Source organism: Nannobrachium achirus, assembly GCF_963921795.1.
Source record: "Nannobrachium achirus genome assembly, chromosome: 4".
Classification (NCBI taxonomy): domain Eukaryota; kingdom Metazoa; phylum Chordata; class Actinopteri; order Myctophiformes; family Myctophidae; genus Nannobrachium; species Nannobrachium achirus.
Genome location: NC_137813.1, coordinates 27,390,478 through 27,410,543, shown reverse-complemented (window position 1 = coordinate 27,410,543; position 20,066 = coordinate 27,390,478). Strand labels below are relative to the sequence as shown.

The 20,066-nt window shown below is 44.3% G+C and overlaps 1 protein-coding gene across 1 annotated transcript; it reads left to right on the top strand.

Moving 5' to 3' along the window:
- The first annotated feature begins 1,760 nt into the window (after nt 1-1,760).
- LOC308284320 (protein Tob1-like) lies at nt 1,761-6,046 on the top strand. Its single transcript, XM_080724902.1, has 2 exons — nt 1,761-2,140; nt 3,809-6,046. The coding sequence occupies exon 2, from the start codon at nt 4,055-4,057 to the stop codon at nt 5,078-5,080; it is 1,026 nt and encodes a 341-aa protein (XP_080581028.1). The 5' UTR covers nt 1,761-2,140; nt 3,809-4,054; the 3' UTR covers nt 5,081-6,046.
- Nucleotides 6,047-20,066: the final 14,020 nt, after the last annotated feature.

Sequence of the window (20,066 nt, the reverse complement as noted above, 5' to 3'; positions counted from 1 at the left end):
TGCCAGATTCCGCGACAGAAACAAGCGGACAGGTCTACGAAAACAAGCCCAAAAGAAGGGACTAGGCCACATAATGGAATAGTACATCCAGGATCTAGGGGAGGTAGATCTGCTATTTTCAACAACAAAGAAATATATATTTGAAATATTTAAACAGCACAAATCGTTTGTGTACCTATGTGGGGGGCCTAGCACAACATATTTTCAGATGAGGATTCACAGACAAATACACATAGGCCTAAGTTTGAGGGTCCTTGCCATGAAAATATTTGAGAACCACTACTAGACGGAAGCAACAACAAGCCCCCCCAATGAAGTGCCATGTTTTTATTTTCTAGATAGTCAGTGCGCCATGTCAACATAGACTACATTTTAATGACTTCAAATATTTTGACCCATTTTGATTGGCAGGATATTGTTACATTAGACCCAGAGCAATAATCAAATTACGAATACATGAAAGGTCGACCTAAAACAAAGTCGACCCGAACTCATTTCCCAACGGGTCTGTGGCATTAAGCTAGATGCAGAATAGACCGAAATCTAATCTTTGCTTCTGGGGGTCCCTGGAACAAAATATTCTGCGATGGGGGTCCATCCGTGGAACAAAATATTCTGCGATAGGGGTCCATCCGTGGAACAAAATATTTTGAGATGGGGGTCTGCGGCCAAAAACACATTTTGGGAGTCCTTAACCACTGATAGGCACATTCTAAAATGTCTTCTAAATCCTAACAATTTTCCTGAAAAAACGTATGTTGCTATCATTGTTTCTCACACTTTGTCATGTCAAGGACCCCCATAATGATATGTATTTGGCCACGGACCCCCATCGCAAAATATTTTGTTCCAGGGACCCCCAGAAGCAAAGATTAGATTTTTGTCTATTCTGCATCTATAGCTTAAGGCCACAGACCCGTTGGGAAACGAGTTTGGGTCGACTTTGTTTTAGGTCGGCTTTTCCTGTTACCCAATAATCCACCTATCTCCCCGATACTCTCCCCAGGCAGAGTTCAGACTTTCAATGAATGTAGAATTATGTGCAAGATGTCATTTGCTGTAAATTAACTTCATTTAATTGACCATGTTTAAAAAAAGATTTGTTTTTAAAATACAAATCCTCTCTCACACTTCTGCCAGTGTGCCAGAGATCACCGGCCTCCCCTGTGCCAATGTTGGCACCTGTGTACCTAAGGTTGCCTACCCCCAGAGCTGTGTTCTACTTGTAACACATGTATACGGCGTCTGCTGTCGGAAATAAAAATATGAATAGTGTCTGCCCTTGTGAACCTTTCAAAGTAGTGTATTTGATAGGCATTATGCACAGCACTGGCATATGCCCTGGCCACACGAATAGCCGCGGATCATAGATTATAGTATGCCCTCAAAAAAAGTCTAGAACACACCACTGCCTACCCCTGAACTAAACAAACAAAACCTACAAGGGACTTGAGAGAAAAACAAGCCCAAAGCGCGCTTATAATAAGCGGCCTTGGCAACACCGGCGGAGGAGGCATTCCTTCATTTCACGGAATCAGGTATGGCTGATCGACAGGGCGAACCGGCCAATGGGGCGTCCGACTCGGGCCCGAGTGTAGGGAGGGCGGGACTCGGCGGCGGAGAGAGCCAATGGCGCGGCGTACGTATTGTTTTGACCTCTGAAAAGCGGAGCGCGTGGCCGCCTCCACCTCGTGCCCGTGGCGGAGGAGGGGAGGCTATAAATACAGGCGCTCTGCAGACAGTGGGGGACGAAGTTGTAAAACTCCCGAGCAGGAGAGGGAGAGGAGCCGCTCTGCACAGCCTGCTGAACAGGACAGGACACGGGGACTAAAAAAAGAAACAAACAAACAAAAAAAGAAACTCAAAAAATAAGAATATAACCTTAAAAAAAGAAAAAGAAACTGAAGAAAGAAAGCAAACGTAACGTCAATCCTCCCGACAGACAGACAGACATCTTCATATACTGGAATTACTTATTCTTTTTTTTTACATGATGATAATATATTCTATGTGAAGAAAGTATTTATACCTTTACACCGAACTGTTTTTTTTTTTGTTTGTTTTGCTTTTTCTTCTATTTGCACTAAACTAACGGTACTTCAAAACTACTGAGAAGAATCTCTGTATTCTTTACGGAAAAGTAAGTATCGTTTTGCTCATTCATTTTATGCCTCTTTTTTGCAGCTGTGAGTTTAGTTTTTTGCTCGCTGTTGTGCTGTCTGTGTAAAGCTCTGTTCTGACTGAGGGTTTCATTAAGCTGATTTGCTGCGTCAGTCCACGAAGTTAGGGAGGGGTGTGTGTGTGTGTGTGTGTGTGTGTGTGTGTGTGTGTGTGTGTGTGTGTGTGTGTGTGTGTGTGTGTGTGTGTGTGTGTGTGTGTGTGTGTGTGTGTGTGTGTGTGTGTGTGTGTGTGTGTTAAATTAAGGTGTGTTGTTGTTAATCCACTATTTTCTTGGTCCTAATAAGTGCCTTGTGTGTTGAATCTGAACTGAAGCCATTGCTGCTGAAAGGTGTTTTATTTCAGAAAGCAGAATTGATTAAAATCCTGTAGCCTCTTGGTGGGTCCTCCTATTAGTCCTCAGCCAATGAATAAATCAAGTTTTAGCTGCGCGTAGAATACAAAGTGTCACACTCTCCTCTCCTGTCTTCAGCCCAGCCCTGAGCTTCGTTGGTTGGTGGTCAAACTTGAAACTTCCTTATTATGCACTGATTTGAAGCTACGATTTGTCGATTAAAAAAGAGAGAAAATGCGACACGCCGAGGCAGATTGTTATGTTAAACAGTCAATTCAAACTGCTGTGTCGTTGTCAACCTTTATTTTGACTGTCTCCTTTTTTCTGTAACGAATCATTCCGACTACTCGACGGTGCTGTGTGCGTAGCCTATATTAAACCATCTCCAGTGACATATAACGCCAACCAACACGCATTGCTAATTTAAGGCATAACTGACCCGAAGGTTTCCATTTAGGCAGATTTGCTAATCGATAGATAAATTAACGGTGAAGTTTGCTGTGTAGTGATGATGAAACGCCATAGAACGGGGACGGTTTCTTGTCAACTTGACATGATTCACCAGCCAGCCACTGTAATGTTACAACTGATTGTTACATTGTTGTCATTGTTGGTTTATTAAACCTAATGACAACCTTCCCAGTAGGTGATCAGTCACTGGCTGTAGCTTTACTGTACCGTAGCCAGGCTGTGCTGGATCTATTATGTAACATCAATCCCAGAGCAAGCTTCAGAGAAAGCCTGAGCTTTCTTCTTATTGTAAATTAAAAAAAAGACATCCATGTCATAATATGACAACAATGTGTCACAATATTATTGTGACACATTCCACCTAATCTGCCACTGTTGACAATGAAGATGTTTCTGTTTAAATGATTGTACTTGTGCAACTGTAAACAAGAAGCTACACAGGCTTGGTTGTCTGGCAGTGGAGGGTTAATGTTTAAAGGGCAATTCTGTATGTTGCATCTGTATGGTCTGCAGTAGCAGCAGCCACCAAGAACATGATATGCATGTTGAAGCATGGCCTAATTTATAACATTATGTCCTTCGTACACAGACATTTCTTGACTAATGTGTGAGTTGTCCTTCTGAAATATGACATACTGACAGACACACACACACACACACACACACACACACACACACACACACACACACACACACACACACACACACACACTTGGGTAATGTTACCAATGGAGGAGAAAAAAAAGTATTTATCTATTTCTTGGGCTGATGTATCTTAAGGAATAGCACACTCATGGCATTTTTCCCCACTTGTGATTATTTCAGGAAAAGAAAGAAAAAAAGGATCACTCGACCTGTGGAAGAACACCACTTCTACAAAACCAGCACTTTTTTTGTTTGTTCAACCAGTTTCAACTAAGCTCTAGTTCCTTTTTCTACCTGGTGCCAGACGACACCCTGTCCTCCCTGGAGATCCTCAGCAGCCCACCACGGAGAAGCAACGCCCACCCAGTGGATATAACACCCAAACACGCCCCGTCTCACACATCTGGTGCACTTCAGCAGTCCGCTATGCAGCTTGAAATCCAAGTAGCCCTCAACTTCATCATCTCCTACCTGTACAACAAGCTGCCACGGCGGCGAGTCAACATCTTCGGCGAGGAGCTGGAGCGGCAGCTGAAGCAGAAGTACGAGGGACACTGGTACCCGGACAAGCCATACAAGGGCTCAGGATTCAGGTGCATCCACGTGGGGGAGAAGGTGGACCCCGTGGTGGAGAAGGCAGCCAAAGAGAGCGGGCTGGACATCGAGGACGTCCGCCACAACCTGCCCCAGGACCTCAGCGTGTGGATCGACCCCTTCGAGGTGTCCTACCAGATCGGGGAGAAGGGGCCGGTCAAGGTGCTGTACGTCGACGACAGCAACGAGAGCGCGGCCGCCAGCGGAGGTCTGGACCTGGACAAGGAGATCAAGAACAGCTTCAACCCCGACGCGCAGGTCTTCATGCCCATCAGTGAGCCAGTGGTGGGCACCTCGCCCGTCTCCAGCTCGCCTTCGCCTCCCTTCGGCCACTCGGCGGCCGTCAGCCCCACCTTCATGCCCCGCTCCAGCCAGCCACTGACCTTCACGACTGCCACCTTTGCGGCCACCAAGTTCGGCTCGACTAAGATGAAGAGCAGCGGCGGCCGCAACAACAACAACAACGGCAGCAGTGCTCCCGGGAACAAGGTGGCACGCACTTCCCCCACCAACCTGGGCCTGAACGTGAACAGCCTCCTGAAACAGAAAGCCATCTCCACCTCCATGCACTCTCTGTACGGGTTGGGCCTCGGTGCGCAGCAGCACCAGAAGCCCTCGGCCCTGTCCCCCAACGCCAAGGAATTTGTGTTCCCCAACCTGCAGAGTCAGGGCAGCCCGAGCGCTCTCTTCCCCGGAGACAGCTCACTCAGCCTCAGCCCGCTGCAGTACAGCAATGCCTTTGACGTGTTCGCCGCCTACGGCGGCCTCAACGACAAGTCCCTTATGGACGGCTTGAGTTTCAGCTTGAACAACATGCAGTATTCTAACCAGCAATTCCAGCCAGTTATGGCCAACTAGTACATGTAAAAGGTACAACTTCTGCTACTGCTAGTACACACAGAAATGACCAGAGATAGGGGGAAAACACACACAAATGCACATTAAAAAAAAGAAAAACTAAACAAAAACAAAACATGGACAGAATGTCAAGGAATTAAGTGACTTGTCAGCTATAAGATCTTTTGTTACGAGTCCAAGAGCATGAGCCCGAGGGTGAATTACTTTGCCCCCTTGAGTTACTTTCTTTATTTATTTTTTGTAATTTCTTTCTTTTTTTTATGATGAAGCTTGTAGTACAAGATGCCCAAGCTTGGTTACCTAAACTTCAACATGCATCATTGTTATTTCTTTTGCCAACCAAGCACAAAATAATTTTTTACGTGACTGCTTTAAGATATAAAAAAAAGAAAAAGAAAAAAAAAAAAACCCAAGTCATGGCCTCTTTCAGTATTTAAAACATAACTGGATGCCGCCAATTTTCAAAGAATTGGCATAAATAAGTGGGATTTCCTGGTCTTTTTTCTAATTGTATAATTTAATTTAGTACAGAGTTTGTAAAATATCAGAGTATCTATTGTTTCTACGACATGGTATTGCATTTATATCTTTTTACTACTACAGTGATCCGTGATGGCTGCAGCGACTTTATGTTATTTCTTTTTTTATTGAAATTGTAAAATGAATCCATCGAAGAAGAAAAAAAAACATCGACTATTCTAAAGATTGTGTACAGAATATTCCGTAGTGGTGGGATTTAAGAATATTTGCTTTTTTGAAAAACATGAGAGTTGTATTTTCTGTTAAGAGTTTAAAAGATTTTTGCTATATTATGGACAAAATGTAATCGTATATTAATTTTGTACCTACATTGTGCAATACTTGATAAAAAAAACAAAAACGGTATAACAAAGTATTTGGAGTCAGTGTCTTACATGTTAAGAGGGACTGAGTTTATTAAGTTTGTATTAAAATGCTTGAAAATAATTGCGCTTGTTCAGTCTCTCATTGGTCTTGTGGTTTACCTGGTTGATGCAGGTGATTACCTGAATTATTTCGTGATTGTCGGGAAGAGACAATAAATGTATACGGTACTTCAGTGGTTCCCTAACCTTTCAGGTCGAGAGAGACCCCGAAATATAGATCAGACGTTTGCCCGGGACCCAAACTAGTGAAAATAGCCGATCTACAAGTACGCAACACGTCGTGTTGCACCGCGGTGCGAGCTTTTAGATCGTCCATTTTCACTACTTAATTATTATTTTGTATTTATGGCATTTCTTAGACATGTTTGTTTTAAAATGTATTAAAAAATACATTTTGGGACCCTAAAAAATCCGTCCGTGACCCTCAAATGGGTCCCGACTCCCGACCCAGTGTTTGGGAACATCATCCAAGAGTGTCGCTCAAAACAGATCTATAAGCTCAGCTCGCTAACTTAATGTTTTGCAAATAACAATAAAAACTACAGTTTTGGACGTACAAGGTTTCCAGCCGACCGCAGCGGTTTGCATTGTACCACAACATGTCAGGGCATATTCCTTCAGTGTGTAGAGATGGGATTTATGGTTCTTTGAAGTAAGCTGATCTCTGGGGTTGAAATGACTGGCTCATTTTAGTTACTACTTAGGCCTACTAGTTACTATTACTTTGTAGATTTTGATTATGATTAGAAATTACTTAAACCCTATATACATTTCTGCCTTTTGAAAATAGCCGATCTACAAGCTCACAATGCGTTGTGTTGCCACGCATTGTGAGCTTGTAGATCTGCTATTTTCGAATGATTTTTCTACATTTTATTCATTGGAAAACTTGGGAAATGGGACATTCTGTATAATGAGAGCTTTCTATTATTGGTACTTTAAGTACATTTTGATACCAATACTTTTGTACTTTTACTCAACGTACATTTTGAATTCCGAACTTCTACTTAAGTGGCAGAGTATTTCAACATTGCAGTATTGATACTTTTACTTAAGTAAAGAATTTGAGTACTTTTTCCACCACTGTTCAAAGGAACGGCTCCCAGCTACTGCGAACCGGATCCTATCGTTCATTTCAAAGAGCCGTTCAAAAGACTCTATTCGTTCACAAACGTCCCAGTGTGTTAAAGGCAGAGCAACAAGGCTGTCCTTACTCTTCATCCCTTCACTAAGCTCAACATGCATTAATCGTGTTGTGTTATGGCAATTAACACATTAGTTAGCCTTTTGTCCATGACAACTAATCTAAAATCCTATAGGTTCCAGGTGTTGGAGTCAATATGAATAATTCGTTACTGTTTTAGCATTTCCGTTCAATATGTTGTTGTTGGCAAAGTTATTGCTTTGAACCGGGGTCTGCAGAAGATGAAACGTTGGCATACCTGTTCAGATATTTCATATCTTCCATATGGACATCTGTGTGCATGTCCTGTCTATATGTCCATATGGACAGCATGTTTCCATACAACCCTGTTATTATGTGGTTGCCACATCATAAAACATCAGTGTGAATGAGTTAAGCCTGAAAACCTTCTGGATATGTCATAACTAGGACTGTTGGCTAATTCCAGGGTTCCACAGGCTAACAGTTCCACAGGGTTCACAGTGGCTACTAGCCCCCATGCATCTGTGCTGCTTATTTAATTAAAGCCACTTTCTGTCCTGCTGAACAATGCAGCTTTGTTGGGAGACACAGAGACTGGAGGCTGTGTAGTTAGAAGTGTTTATTGTGTTGAAACTGTAGTAAATGCTCAACTAAAATATCCCTGCCACATGCCATATCCCGGAGCAGGCTATTTACATTGCCATGGTAGAGCACAGTCCCCTTTGATTTGATCCAGTGCGTCAGAAAAGGATTAATTACCCACTTAAATGAGAAAGACTGTGATAAAATATACACTCAATCTCTTGTTGAGGCGTGCCTAACTGGCTAGGCTACGCTAGGCTACAGTGCATCAGCAGTCAGTCACATTTCACCCAGTGTCCCTAGAAAGTTGCTTGGTTAATAGATAACTATTAGTTGTAGGGTTTTAAAGGCAGAGTGAGAGTTAAGCATGCTGCTCTTAGGGTCAAATGAAAAGTTTTTAGCTCACTGTCTTTTTCTTTTTCTGTGTGTATACCAATTCAATCGTTTCCGCAATGCCAAAGTGACTGTTTTGAGCCATTTGACATACATGGCTCCCTAAATGCTGGCCTATAACCATGTGTGTTTATGAACAGAAATGGTCATTTAAAAAGTAATGACCTCTTAGAACAAAGCTGCTAGCTAGTGCCATAACGCTCAGCTGTTAAGACACGTGACAAATCTAATCTCTGGGCTCCCTCTGGCAATATTTAACCCGTTTGAATCAACCTCTTAAATGACCACTGTTATGAGGCGATTACCACTTATCTGATGTCCCTGTTTCCCCTGAGGTCATCATCTGGATGGTGGACACCTTGGAGTTCTGAAGGCACAATGCAGCCAGTGAGAGCATCATTTCAGTGTGCTTTCAGACTTTCAGATTGAACTCTTTATTGTTTATTGCAGGGGCCTTCAACGTTTTCAGGCCAAGGACCCCTTAGTTGAGAGAGAGAGAGAGAGAGAGAGAGAGAGAGAGAGAGAGAGATAAAGCAGGGACCCCCACAACCTCTTCATAGATTTCATATAGTATCTTTTGACTGCACAATCATCAGTGTATTTTGGAATCATGTAAATTTGTGTTTTCAGATATTTAACCACTTGAACTGTCAATACTTAAAAACCTGACCTTTCACCCTCTACTCAGTCTGCTCTTTTTCCCCTTTACACCAAAGCTCTTTGCCGAAAATAACCCATCTACAACTTGAACTTATTTCAATTCGGCTCTGTCTAAATTACAATATGATGTCATTCAGGGGGCAAGTACCATCATTAATTCGGCTGTTCGTGACTACTGTGACTCCCCGAACCGAAATAAATTTGGCTCTAAAAGTGGAGTATGAATAAATGTATAAATAATTGCCTAATGCATGTGGTTCTCAAAGTGGGTTCCAGGGACTCTGTGGGTTCCTTTATGGGGGTCTAAATTGACCCATACAAGTCTGTAACTCTGACAGTGTACAAATGGAACCCGTACAAATGAACCCGTCATTATGGGGAGACCTTGAAATGTCAAAGTTTGAGAAACGCTGGCCTAATGAACCTGGGGGCTGGGAGTCCTCGATATGAAACCTGTTGGAAAGCGTGTGTCTGTACAGCTGTACTGAGGATGACACTGCTGTGGTGGGTTGTGTTTACTGTGGCTGTCACTCTGAGGTAGGAGTGTGGAACTGGCACGCCAGTGTGGAATGAGTGAAATCACTTTGACCCTGCTGCTGCTGCTGCTGGCATATCATGATCCCTCTGTGGAATTGGCTCATCATGGCTCGTCTGTCTGCCCGTCCTCTGGTACACTCCAGGGGGGTTGATAGGCTGTGTAAAGTTCAGCCGTGGAGATGGAACACTCTGTATGTGTGTTTATCTTATGTTCGTTCCCGACACTGCGTGTGTGTGTGTGTGTGCGTGCGTGTGACTGTGTGCGTGTGCATTTCTGGTGTGTGTATTCATCTTGATCCGTGTGCATGTGCGAGCGTGGAACGGGTTGTTCTGGGGATGCCATTGATGGATTATCGTGCTCCTGCTCGGCTGGTGCCTCTGGGCAACAGACTGTGTGTAGCGTCACGACTCAGGACTCTGCCTCTACCAGCCTGCCTGAGAGAGAGAGAGAGAGAGAGAGAGAGATAAGGGCATGGGTTTTAAAATGTCTCGCATAGTGCAACTCCGCTTCAGCTTGCACTATAATATAATATCCCCCTCTCCTTGAGAGAGAGAGAGGGAGAGAGACGGCTATAGAAAGACATAGTACAGAAATAGAAGGATGGGGGTGGTGCAGGTGGAGGTGTAGGAGTTCATGGTATTAATGGACAGCCAAAGAGAGGTGGAGAGGAGACACCGGAGAGGCAGAGGGGAGTAGAGGAGAGGAATAATGAGGGGGGGGGGGGGGGGGGGTAGATGCAGGGGTGTCGCACCAAATCCTGGGCCCTGGGTACAAGGATTCACTGCGGGCCCCTCATGAATGTTCTTCACAGGGGGAGGGGGTTTACCCCATTTAGACTGGGAACGCATTATTTTAACTTTTGAAAAATAGCAGATATACAAGCTCACAGTGTCGCGCTGCGAGCTTGTAGATCTGTTATTTAAATTGTGAACATTGGTGCAACTTTAATATTTTTGACCCGATTCTATAAGTGTCTTCTAAATCCTTCTAAGGTTTTTTGAAAAACCTATGTTTCTATGTCAGTAGTGCTCAAACCTTTTCATGTGAAGGACCCCCAAAATGATATGTATTTGGCCAAGGACCCACATCTCAAAATATTTAGTTCCAGGGACCACCCAGAAGCAAAATCTGAGTTACAAATGTTTGCTTAAAAAATACATATATTCAAAGATGTGCACACATTTTTGAAAAAAATAGCAGATCTACCAGCTCGCAGCGCGGCACTCTGCGCTGTGAGCTTGTATATCTGCTATTTTTCAAATAGCTAAAGTATAACATAATTAAGGCCCCTCCATCTTGGGCCCTAGTAACTCAGTCCCCACCCCCCCTTGTGACGCCCCTGGGTAGACCAGACGCTAATGGGAGAGACTGGGTGATGAGACGGGAACAGCAGAGAAAGCCAGAGAGAGAGAGAGAGACTGACAGAGACAGATATGGAAACATGATGATAGGGAGAGGGAACGGGGAGGGGTGGGAGTTAATGTGACACAGAGGGAGGGAGGGAGGGAGGGAGCCAGTGGTGCTAAAGTCTGACAGCACCACTGGTTGTGAGCTTGTGGATCGGCTATTTTCAGCACGTGACACCAGTGTCCTACAACGGGACATGTATATTGTAAATGGGCCAAGAGTTTCCCCATCAAGAGAAAACAGGTGGTGGCTCCACTCACCGGTTCACCCGGTCACCCTGTCTCACATTAACACACACGCACATTGAGCAATGACAAGCCAGTGGGAAGTCCTGCTTTCCCCTGTGAATAACATGACCGGGTTTGGGTTGTTTTGCATTGTTTTTGTTGCCTTTTGTTCCTTGAGTAATAAATGGACCCTTTGCCGGTCTGTCAACTGATCTTAGAGATCTTAGAGCTCAGAGTTATGGGGGTGAAATAACAAAAGTTTCAGAACTACTGAATTAAATTATAAGCATAAGACACTCCATTATAGTCAGACTTTCCGTAAAACCCTAAATTTAGTTGACCGGATCCAATGGCTCTATACAGGCCCCCATCTTGTTTTATATATCCTCACCGGAAATAGCCAGTCTACAAACTTACAAGGCGTAGCAACGTGACACGCAGGGATGCCGCACCAAATCCTGTGTCCTGGGTACTTTAACTACTGAAAAAATAGCAGATATGCAAGCTCATATATGCGAGGTTGTAGATCTGCTATTTCTGAAAAATCTTGAACATTTTCTTTGAATATTTCATTTTTTTTTACCTATGTGTTACCTATGTTTTTTTTTTTTTACCTATGTTTCTATATCCGTGTAGCTCAAACATTTTCATGTGAAGGACCCCCGAAATGTTAAGTATTTGGCCACGGACCCCCATCTCAAAATATTTAGCTACAGGACCCCACAGGAGCAAAATCTTAGTTACAAAATACATATATTCAAAGATTTGCATACATTTTCACGACTTTTCAAAAATAGCAGATCTACAAGCTCGCAGCGCAGCTGTATATCTGCTATTTTTCAATAGCTAACGTATAAAATAATTCCAGGCCCTCCACCTTGGGCCCTAGTAACTCAGTCCCACTTCCCACCCTCCTTGTGACGCCCCTGGTGACACGACGTGAGCTTGTAGATTTTGCCGATTGTTGGCCCCATGCAAGCAAGGATTCAAGTGGTTAAAAAGCTTGTCTTTATCACGTGAAGAGACAGGCAATGGAAGCCAAAGCAAGTATTAAGACTGAGTATATTGACACAAGCGCGGCTTCAAATAGATGTTCCCACACCCCACCCATTTGGAACACATGATCTCACATTACGGGAAGGTGTCGACATGCATGAGAATGACACCACTGGCGCTTTGTCAAATACACTGTTAATACTAACGCCCTGCAGAGCGCTCTGATACACTGAGGCCTTGTAGTTGTAGGCAAATGTTGATACTGAGATGTTCCCTGCGGAGGATGTTTGTTAAAGAGACTAGCTGCGGCTGCCCTGTCATCAGGAGAAACCTGTTCAATGCCCACAGATGCGGCTCAGGTTCAAGGTTCAAAGGTTTGTTGTCTTCACATCAAAGGGTCTTCAACAAGGGTTTCCGGGACCCCTAGGGGGTCCTCAGAGTTACTACAGGGGGGCCTCCAAATCTTTGTGTGATAGAAACTTGTTTTCTCCTTTTTTATATTAACCACTTGATACTCCATATTCGGAGAACTTTAGCCAAAAATAGACGATCTACAAGCTCACAATGCCTCGCGCTGCGAGCCGTTGTGAGCTTGTAGATCGGCTATTTTCGGCAAAGAGGTTTGGTGTAGAGGGGAAGAAAGACCAGACTAAGTACAGAGTGAAAGGTCAAGTTTATTAAGTATTGACGGTTCAAGTGGTTAAATATCTGAAAACACAAATTGACATGAATCCAAAATACACTGATGATTGTGCTGTCAAACAATGGAACGATGGAATCTCTGAGAAGGTTGTGGGTTCTCTGCTTCATCTCTCTCTCAACTAAGGGGTCCTTGGCCTGAAAACGTTGAAGACCCCTGCTTTACATCTTGTGTACAGGAGTAAGGCCTATGTTGTTTTGTCACAAGTAGTGAAAATGCGAGTATGTGACATCCTCGTACCTGTACGTGTAAACAAAAATAACAAATACACCTTCATTCTTGATTCTTGAGGTACAGAATAAGCTAAATGTACTTTTGTGTTCTGTAAATATACCGGCCATCCGGAATACTATATTAACATGTGTGGCCCTTGTCACGCGTACACAGACACCGACACGGCAGATAGACTCAAATCCCACACACGCACGCCGCACACGCACACGCACAGGCAAGTGCACGCACACGCACATATCGTCGTTGTCAGGTGGAAACCTTTTAGGCTATCTCCAAGTTTCAAATTTGTATGTTCTTTCAAAGCCCTGCTTCATCGTACAAGGCCGTCACACAAAAGTAGTGAAAACAGCAGATCTACAAGCACACAACGCCTAGCACCTCAGGCGTTGTGTGCTTGTAGATCGGCTGTTTTCACTAGTTTGAATCATTTTTAAAATGATAAATGCAAAACGAACGGTTTTGGACATACAAGGTTGTCACCCGACAACGACGACACACACACACACACACCCACTGTGAGCTTTATTCCTAGGTCCTGTGTAGCAAAGCGGGAGGTGTCCGTTTGCTCAGCACACTGTACATATCCCCAGCAGACACTCGTGTGCCCAGCCCTGCATGTATACTGCAGCAGCTGCTCTTATCTCCAGCAGGGAACCAAAAACAAACAGACAGGCCCCCCCCCCCCCCGCCCCAGCCAGAGTCACCTACTCCTGCTTGCTTTTCCAGAGCAGAGACTATCACACCACAGCGACGCATGCGTCATGTAGCCCCCGCCCCATATGTCCCGCTACCCCCTGGGTCCTCCTGATAGGGGGAGAGTAGGGGCGGGGGTACGCTTCCCCTCGCTACCAAGAACTACAGTAGCCTACTCTCTCACGCGGCCAGACGATCAGGGATCTCCACCTGCTGACACGATACATGGTGACATCTACATTCAGTGTATCAATCCGACTATTTTGAGCAGTAGGAGCGAGATCATTTAGCGACCTACAACTGGGTTGCAACCTGGTCGGTAGTTTTCACCGACTGGGTTGCTAAATCTACCGACTGGGTCGCTAAATCTACCGACTGGGTCGCTAAATCCACCGACTGGGTTGCTAAATCTACCGACTGGGTCGCTAAATCCACCGACTGGGTTGCTAAATCTACCGACTGGGTCGGTAAATCTACAAACTGGGTTGCTAAATCTACCGACTGGGTCGCTAAATCTACCGACTGGGTTGCTAAATCTACCGACTGGGTCGCTAAATCTACCGACTGGGTTGCTAAATCACCGACTGGGTTGCTAAATCTACCGACTGGTCGCTAATACCGACCAGGTCACTAAATCTACCGACTGGGTTGCTAAATCACCGACTGGGTCGCTAAATCTACCGACTGGGTTGCTAAATCTACCGACTGGGTTGCTAAATCACCGACTGGGTTGCTAAATCTACCGACTGGGTTGCTAAATCTACCGACTGGGTCGCTAAATCACCGACTGGGTTGCTAAATCTACCGACTGGGTCGCTAAATCTACCGACTGGGTCGCTAAATCTAGCGACTGGGTCGCTAAATCACCGACTGGGACGCTAAATCACCGACTGGGTTGCTAAATCTACCGACTGGGTTGCTAAATCACTGACTGGGTTGCTAAATCTACCGACTGGGTTGCTAAATCTACCGACTGGGTTGCTAAATCACCGACTGGGTTGCTAAATCTACCGACTGGGTCGCTAAATCACCGACTGGGTTGCTAAATCTACCGACTGGGTCGCTAAATCTACCGACGGTTAGGGTTAGGGTTTGGGTTAGGGTTAGGGTTAGGGTTTGGGTTAGGGTTAGGGTTAGGGTTTGGGTTTGGGTTAGGGTTAGGGTTAGGGTTAGGGTTAGCAGCCTGGTCGGTGGATAAGCGACCCTGTCGGTAGATTTAGCGACCCAGTCGGTAGATTTAGCGACCCAGTCGGTAGATTTAGCGACCCAGTCGGTAAATTTAGCGACCCAGTCGGTAGATTTAGCGACCCAGTCGGTAGATTTAGCGACCCAGTCGGTAGATTTAGCGACCCAGTCGGTAAATTTAGCGACCCAGTCGGTAGATTTAGCGACCCAGTCTGTAAATTTAGCGACCCAGTCGGTAGATTTAGCGACCCAGTCGGTAAATTTAGCGACCCAGTCGGTAGATTTAGCGACCCAGTCGGTATATTTAGCGACCCAGTCGGTAGATTTAGCGACCCAGTCGGTAGATTTAGCGACCCAGTCGGTGAAAACTACCGACCAGGTTGCAACCCAGTTGTAGGTCGCTAAATGATCTCGCCCTCTCTTTGAGCATGTCATTGTAGGTGAAAAGTTCCCACTACAGGGGTTGACAGTCTCAGAGGCACTTGCCTGTCGGGCAAGTACAGGTCACGTTCTACTTGCCCAAAGGTCATACATGCCTCGTCCATTATAAAATGATACATTTGAATTACCGTTCAATTTAACACTTATTTTAACACTTTATTTTTTGTGATACAAAAAATGTCATACCTAAATATTTGTCCAAAATAGCTGGGTTCACACCTATTGTATATATTAAATGTATAGCAACAGTGAAAACAGCACATTATAAGTAAACAGTGCTCTTATTTTACATTCTACCGACCAGAAGACAGATCGCTCTGGCCTGGTCAGGTGTTGTGTATATTTCATGTAGCGTTTATAGATGGTTGGGACCCCTCTCAAACAAGCACTTGCCCGGTCGGACAACCTGAAAGCAAACTCCACCTGCCCCAAAGTTTTATTTACTCGCCGGGGGCAGGCGAGCAAGCGAGCAAGCCTCAGTGTCAATGCCTGCAATGTATTAAAAAGATTTCAAGTTCAAGTTATCTTTAACCCCTATACATACTGTACATCAGCTTTATGAAAGTAGTCGATCTCCAAGCACTATAGCATAGGAATGTGTTGTGAGCTTGTAGATCTGATTCCACTCCAAAAAAAACACTCTTTTTATTTACCTGATTAATTGGACAAGTAATTGATAGAATAATCGCTAAGGAAATAATAGTTTCTTAGTTTAATAATAGCAGCCCTAATGAAGTTTGTTGATTGCCTAATGGAACTAGTCTCTAGTCATAATATAGACAATCAGAGATGTGATCCTAAGATCAGAGATGCTGACATCTAAATTCAATTTATTGGCTAAAACTGGGTGGAAACAGGCTCTACGTACAGCAGCCATACTGGAAAGAAATAGAGTAGTTAGTTTCAAGGACCCCCATAACTCTCATATAGCTATGGGGGCGGCTTAACTCAAGGGTAGAGAAACCGTTATTAGAGCATGAAGGGTTCCCGAAGGGCTCCCAGTTCGAATCCGGGCTCCCCCTGAGTTATTTGTCCAAGAGTCCTTGAGCAAGACTCTGAACCCCTAGTCCCGGTGAGTAGGTTGGTGCCTTGCATGGTTTCCTCCGCCACCTGTGTATGTGTGTGTGAATGGGTGAATGTACTGCACGATCTATGTAAAGCGCCTTGGATAAAAGTGCTATATAAATGCACCATTTAGCTGCTGTACTTGCACACCCATATAAGGGGGCCATTTGGAACCATGAGGGCATGGACCACACAAAGACCCACTGGTGTAGCAGAGGCTTTCCAGTGAGCCAACATGCACCCTGACTCTGTTTGACCAGAATGGAACAGACAGAGCCTTCATTAGTATCATTGGTAACACCTATGAAGGAAAAGGGCCAATTTATTTCCAATATGGCTGCTGTGCATAGAGCATAAAAAGTCTTTGGAAAATGTCCTCTTATAATGACAAGGCCAACATAGCAAGGTCAGGGTTAAAGGGGTTAACATTGCAGCTCAGTTATCAGGTGTGAACACAGGCTAGTCCTATTATCTGATATCTAGATGAAGACGTGCTCTAAGGCAGGGTTTCAAAAACAATTTGTTAAAAAAGTGGTTAATTCATCGTGCAGTGTGGGTCCCTACAGGAAGACACCAATTTCACAGGAAAACATTTTTCTTTCTGCAGCAATAAATCAATCCAAGGTTATACACATTTCTTGGATAACAATAACCAAGTCTTCAGTTCAGGAGGAGGAAGAACACTAATTATTTGGGAGACTGTGTGACCTTTCCTCACAGGGTGGGCCTCTTAGTCTTTTTTTTTTCTTTTTTCCTGTCTGGTTCAACTGGTTTCCCTGGTCCATTGTCACATACATTAGATAAGGCCTAGATTTCAGCAGGCCATAGCTTGGTCTACACATAAAGCCCATGATGAAACATTCTGAGAGGAAGGGGTTAGCGAGACAAGGCCCCCAGCCATCCCTATCTTCACAACATATTTCTGCAAGGTTTGGCATCAGGCATGCTATCACAGTGTGCTTGTTTGAAGGCTGCTCCCTGCATGCTTTCTGCTCAAAAAGATAACACACCTCTTGTATGAGTTTGTCCCGTGGTGTAAAGTAACTAAGCACATTTTATAGTACTGTACTTAAAGCACGACTATATGTCCTATACCCTGGATTTGAACCTGGTTTCCTGCACAAGTGCTAAAATGTGTACCATTGATCTAATAGAGCCAGACTGCTTGCTCTGGGAATAAATTGAATCTTGACCATCAGGTAAAATCCTGTGTCTTGGTGAGACATGACGTTTGACACGATCTAAATGTCTCAATAGAAGAGCGGGGAGACTACCAGCCTAATTGTATAAGTTAGATTGTATATAACATACTCAACCATACAGAATGGACGAAACAATATTTTGTTCATTAAAAGAAAGTTACATATTAAAACTTTAAGTACAATTTTGAGATACATTTCACTTGACTATTTCCATTTCTCGCTACTTCATACTTCTACTCCACTATATCTCAGAGGCAAATATACTGTAGTATTGACGCCAATACAATTATGACAGATTTTGTTACTTGTTGAAAGAAACATGCATTAACCACATAAGCCCTAGTTTATACTTTACGAATTAAAACTATTTTGTACATTTACTTTGCTTCTTCAAGTACATTCCGATGCCAATACTTTTGTACTTTTATTCAAGTACATTTTTGAATACAGGCTTGAACTTGAACACACTTGAACTAAGCTTTTTAATTGCTTTTTATATTCAGTATATATTGTGGTTTCCGTCTCTGTCGGGTAGAAACCTCATATTGTATGTCCTTTTCAGGATTTGCCGCGCCATGTTTTGAGCTTGTGGATCTGCTAATTTGGATGCTTTTGCGAGACGCTGTAGTGTGATCAAGTAGGGCGTTAATTTACGAGAAAATAAAAAAGCAAAAAGTTTTAATATCGAGAGAACAGTGTTTGGCAATATTACTCAGGAGAGTAATATGTTACTTATTACATATTACTACTTAAAAAAGTTATAATATTATATTACTTATTACTTGGAATCAGGAGTAATATATTACAGATGAAAAAAAAAGTTTTAAGTAATTGTTGCGACCGTAGGTCGCAGTTGACTATGAAAACCGCCACATCTTGTCCGTACTTGATTAACGCCTCAATGTCTATAGCTGCTGACCTGTTTGTTGACATTGTGGCATCACCTCATCAAAGATCAAACTCTGGATATCCATGCATGGAAACGACTGGATCATCACCTAGATCTCCTTATATGGAGCTGACCTCTACATCTGATTCCCAGATGATGCCCTGTTAGGGCAACCACACTAACAGAATCCCTTTTATGCCCATATCTGGGAATCCCCATACAATAGAATCCCCTTTATGCCATCAATATTAAGCCCATATTGCGCAACCTCACCCTTTAGGGCGAGGTTGCTTTTCACCCTTAGGTGTCTTACTGGTATGTAATATATTCTATTTTTTTTTTACAACGTAATATGGTCTAATATTATACTATTTTGGCAGCGTAATCCCTGGCTTACCCTACACTAATCGTCATCTTACAATAAATGCGAGAAGTCTCTACGTGCGTGGCTGCGTGCGTGCCTGCGTGTATGTATGTAATCCGCGTATCTCGAGAACCGTTCATCCCACCGGCTTCAGATTCGGCATGCGCGTTCCCCGCCGCAGCAGGTACTGCAGTGCCCAGCCTCGACCCGACCCGATACGCGATTCTCCGGAACAGGCGCGGAAGGTTCGTTTTCTCCGTATGCGGAGCTGATGTCTGACATCAGGGCATTCCGGAACCGGCACTGTGTCTGCAGAGATCTCCATATATAGCATAAATGGACACAGGCAAACAGATGGTAAAAACGGGCCGTAATCCCTGGCTTACACTACACTAATCGTCATATTACTAGTAACTAGTTACTGCCCAACACTGGGAGAGACAGCAAGGTATTGATACTTTTACTTAAGTATGAGCCCTTCTTCCATCAGACTGAGTCCCCGTCTCGCCCCTGTAGCTGCAGGGAGCTGGGAACGTTTCTTCATGTCATGTCCAGGAGACATGAATCATGTCTGGTGTGTCAGAGGAGGAGGGACGCTTAATCAGCGCTGTGCAATCTGCACATCTGTGGTGGTGTAGGGTGGGCTGGGGTGACACCTGCTATTCATCACCTGTGTGTGTGTGTGTGTGTGTGTGTGTGTGTGTGTGTGTGTGTGTGTGTGTGTGTGTGTGTGTGTGTGTGTGTGTGTGTGTGTGTGTGTGTGTGTGTGTGTGTGTGTAAGCGTGCGCGCGCGCGCGTCCGTGCGTGTGTGCGTGCGTGCGTGAGAGAGAGAGAACAGTGGGTGAGAGGAGAGTGCCATAGCAACAGAGGAATCTTCTGGGTGTCTCCGCGAGGCTCTGTCCTTGGAAGAGGCTGATTTGTGGTTATAGCAGAGAGAGAGAGAGAGAGAGAGAGATAGACTGTAGTGCATTGAATGAGACAGAAGAGGAAAACAGGGTATGTTTATGTGGGGGAAGGGTGTGTGTGTGTGTGTGTGTGTGTGCTTGCGACTTGCGTGCGTGCGTGCGTGTGTGTGTGTGTGTGTGTGTGTGTGTGTATTCATATGCATGAGGTACGTGTGTAGCCTACTGTGTGCTAAATTTATACTGTGCACGTGTGCGGAGAGTATAGAATACCCAAACACCCGTGAGAGGGCTTTGGGGAAAACACGCAGACACACACACACACACACATGCACGCATGCACGCACGTACACACACACACACACACACACATACACACTCACCCGACACAACACGTGCACACACACACACCCAAATAAATTATCGCTGCCTCCCCGA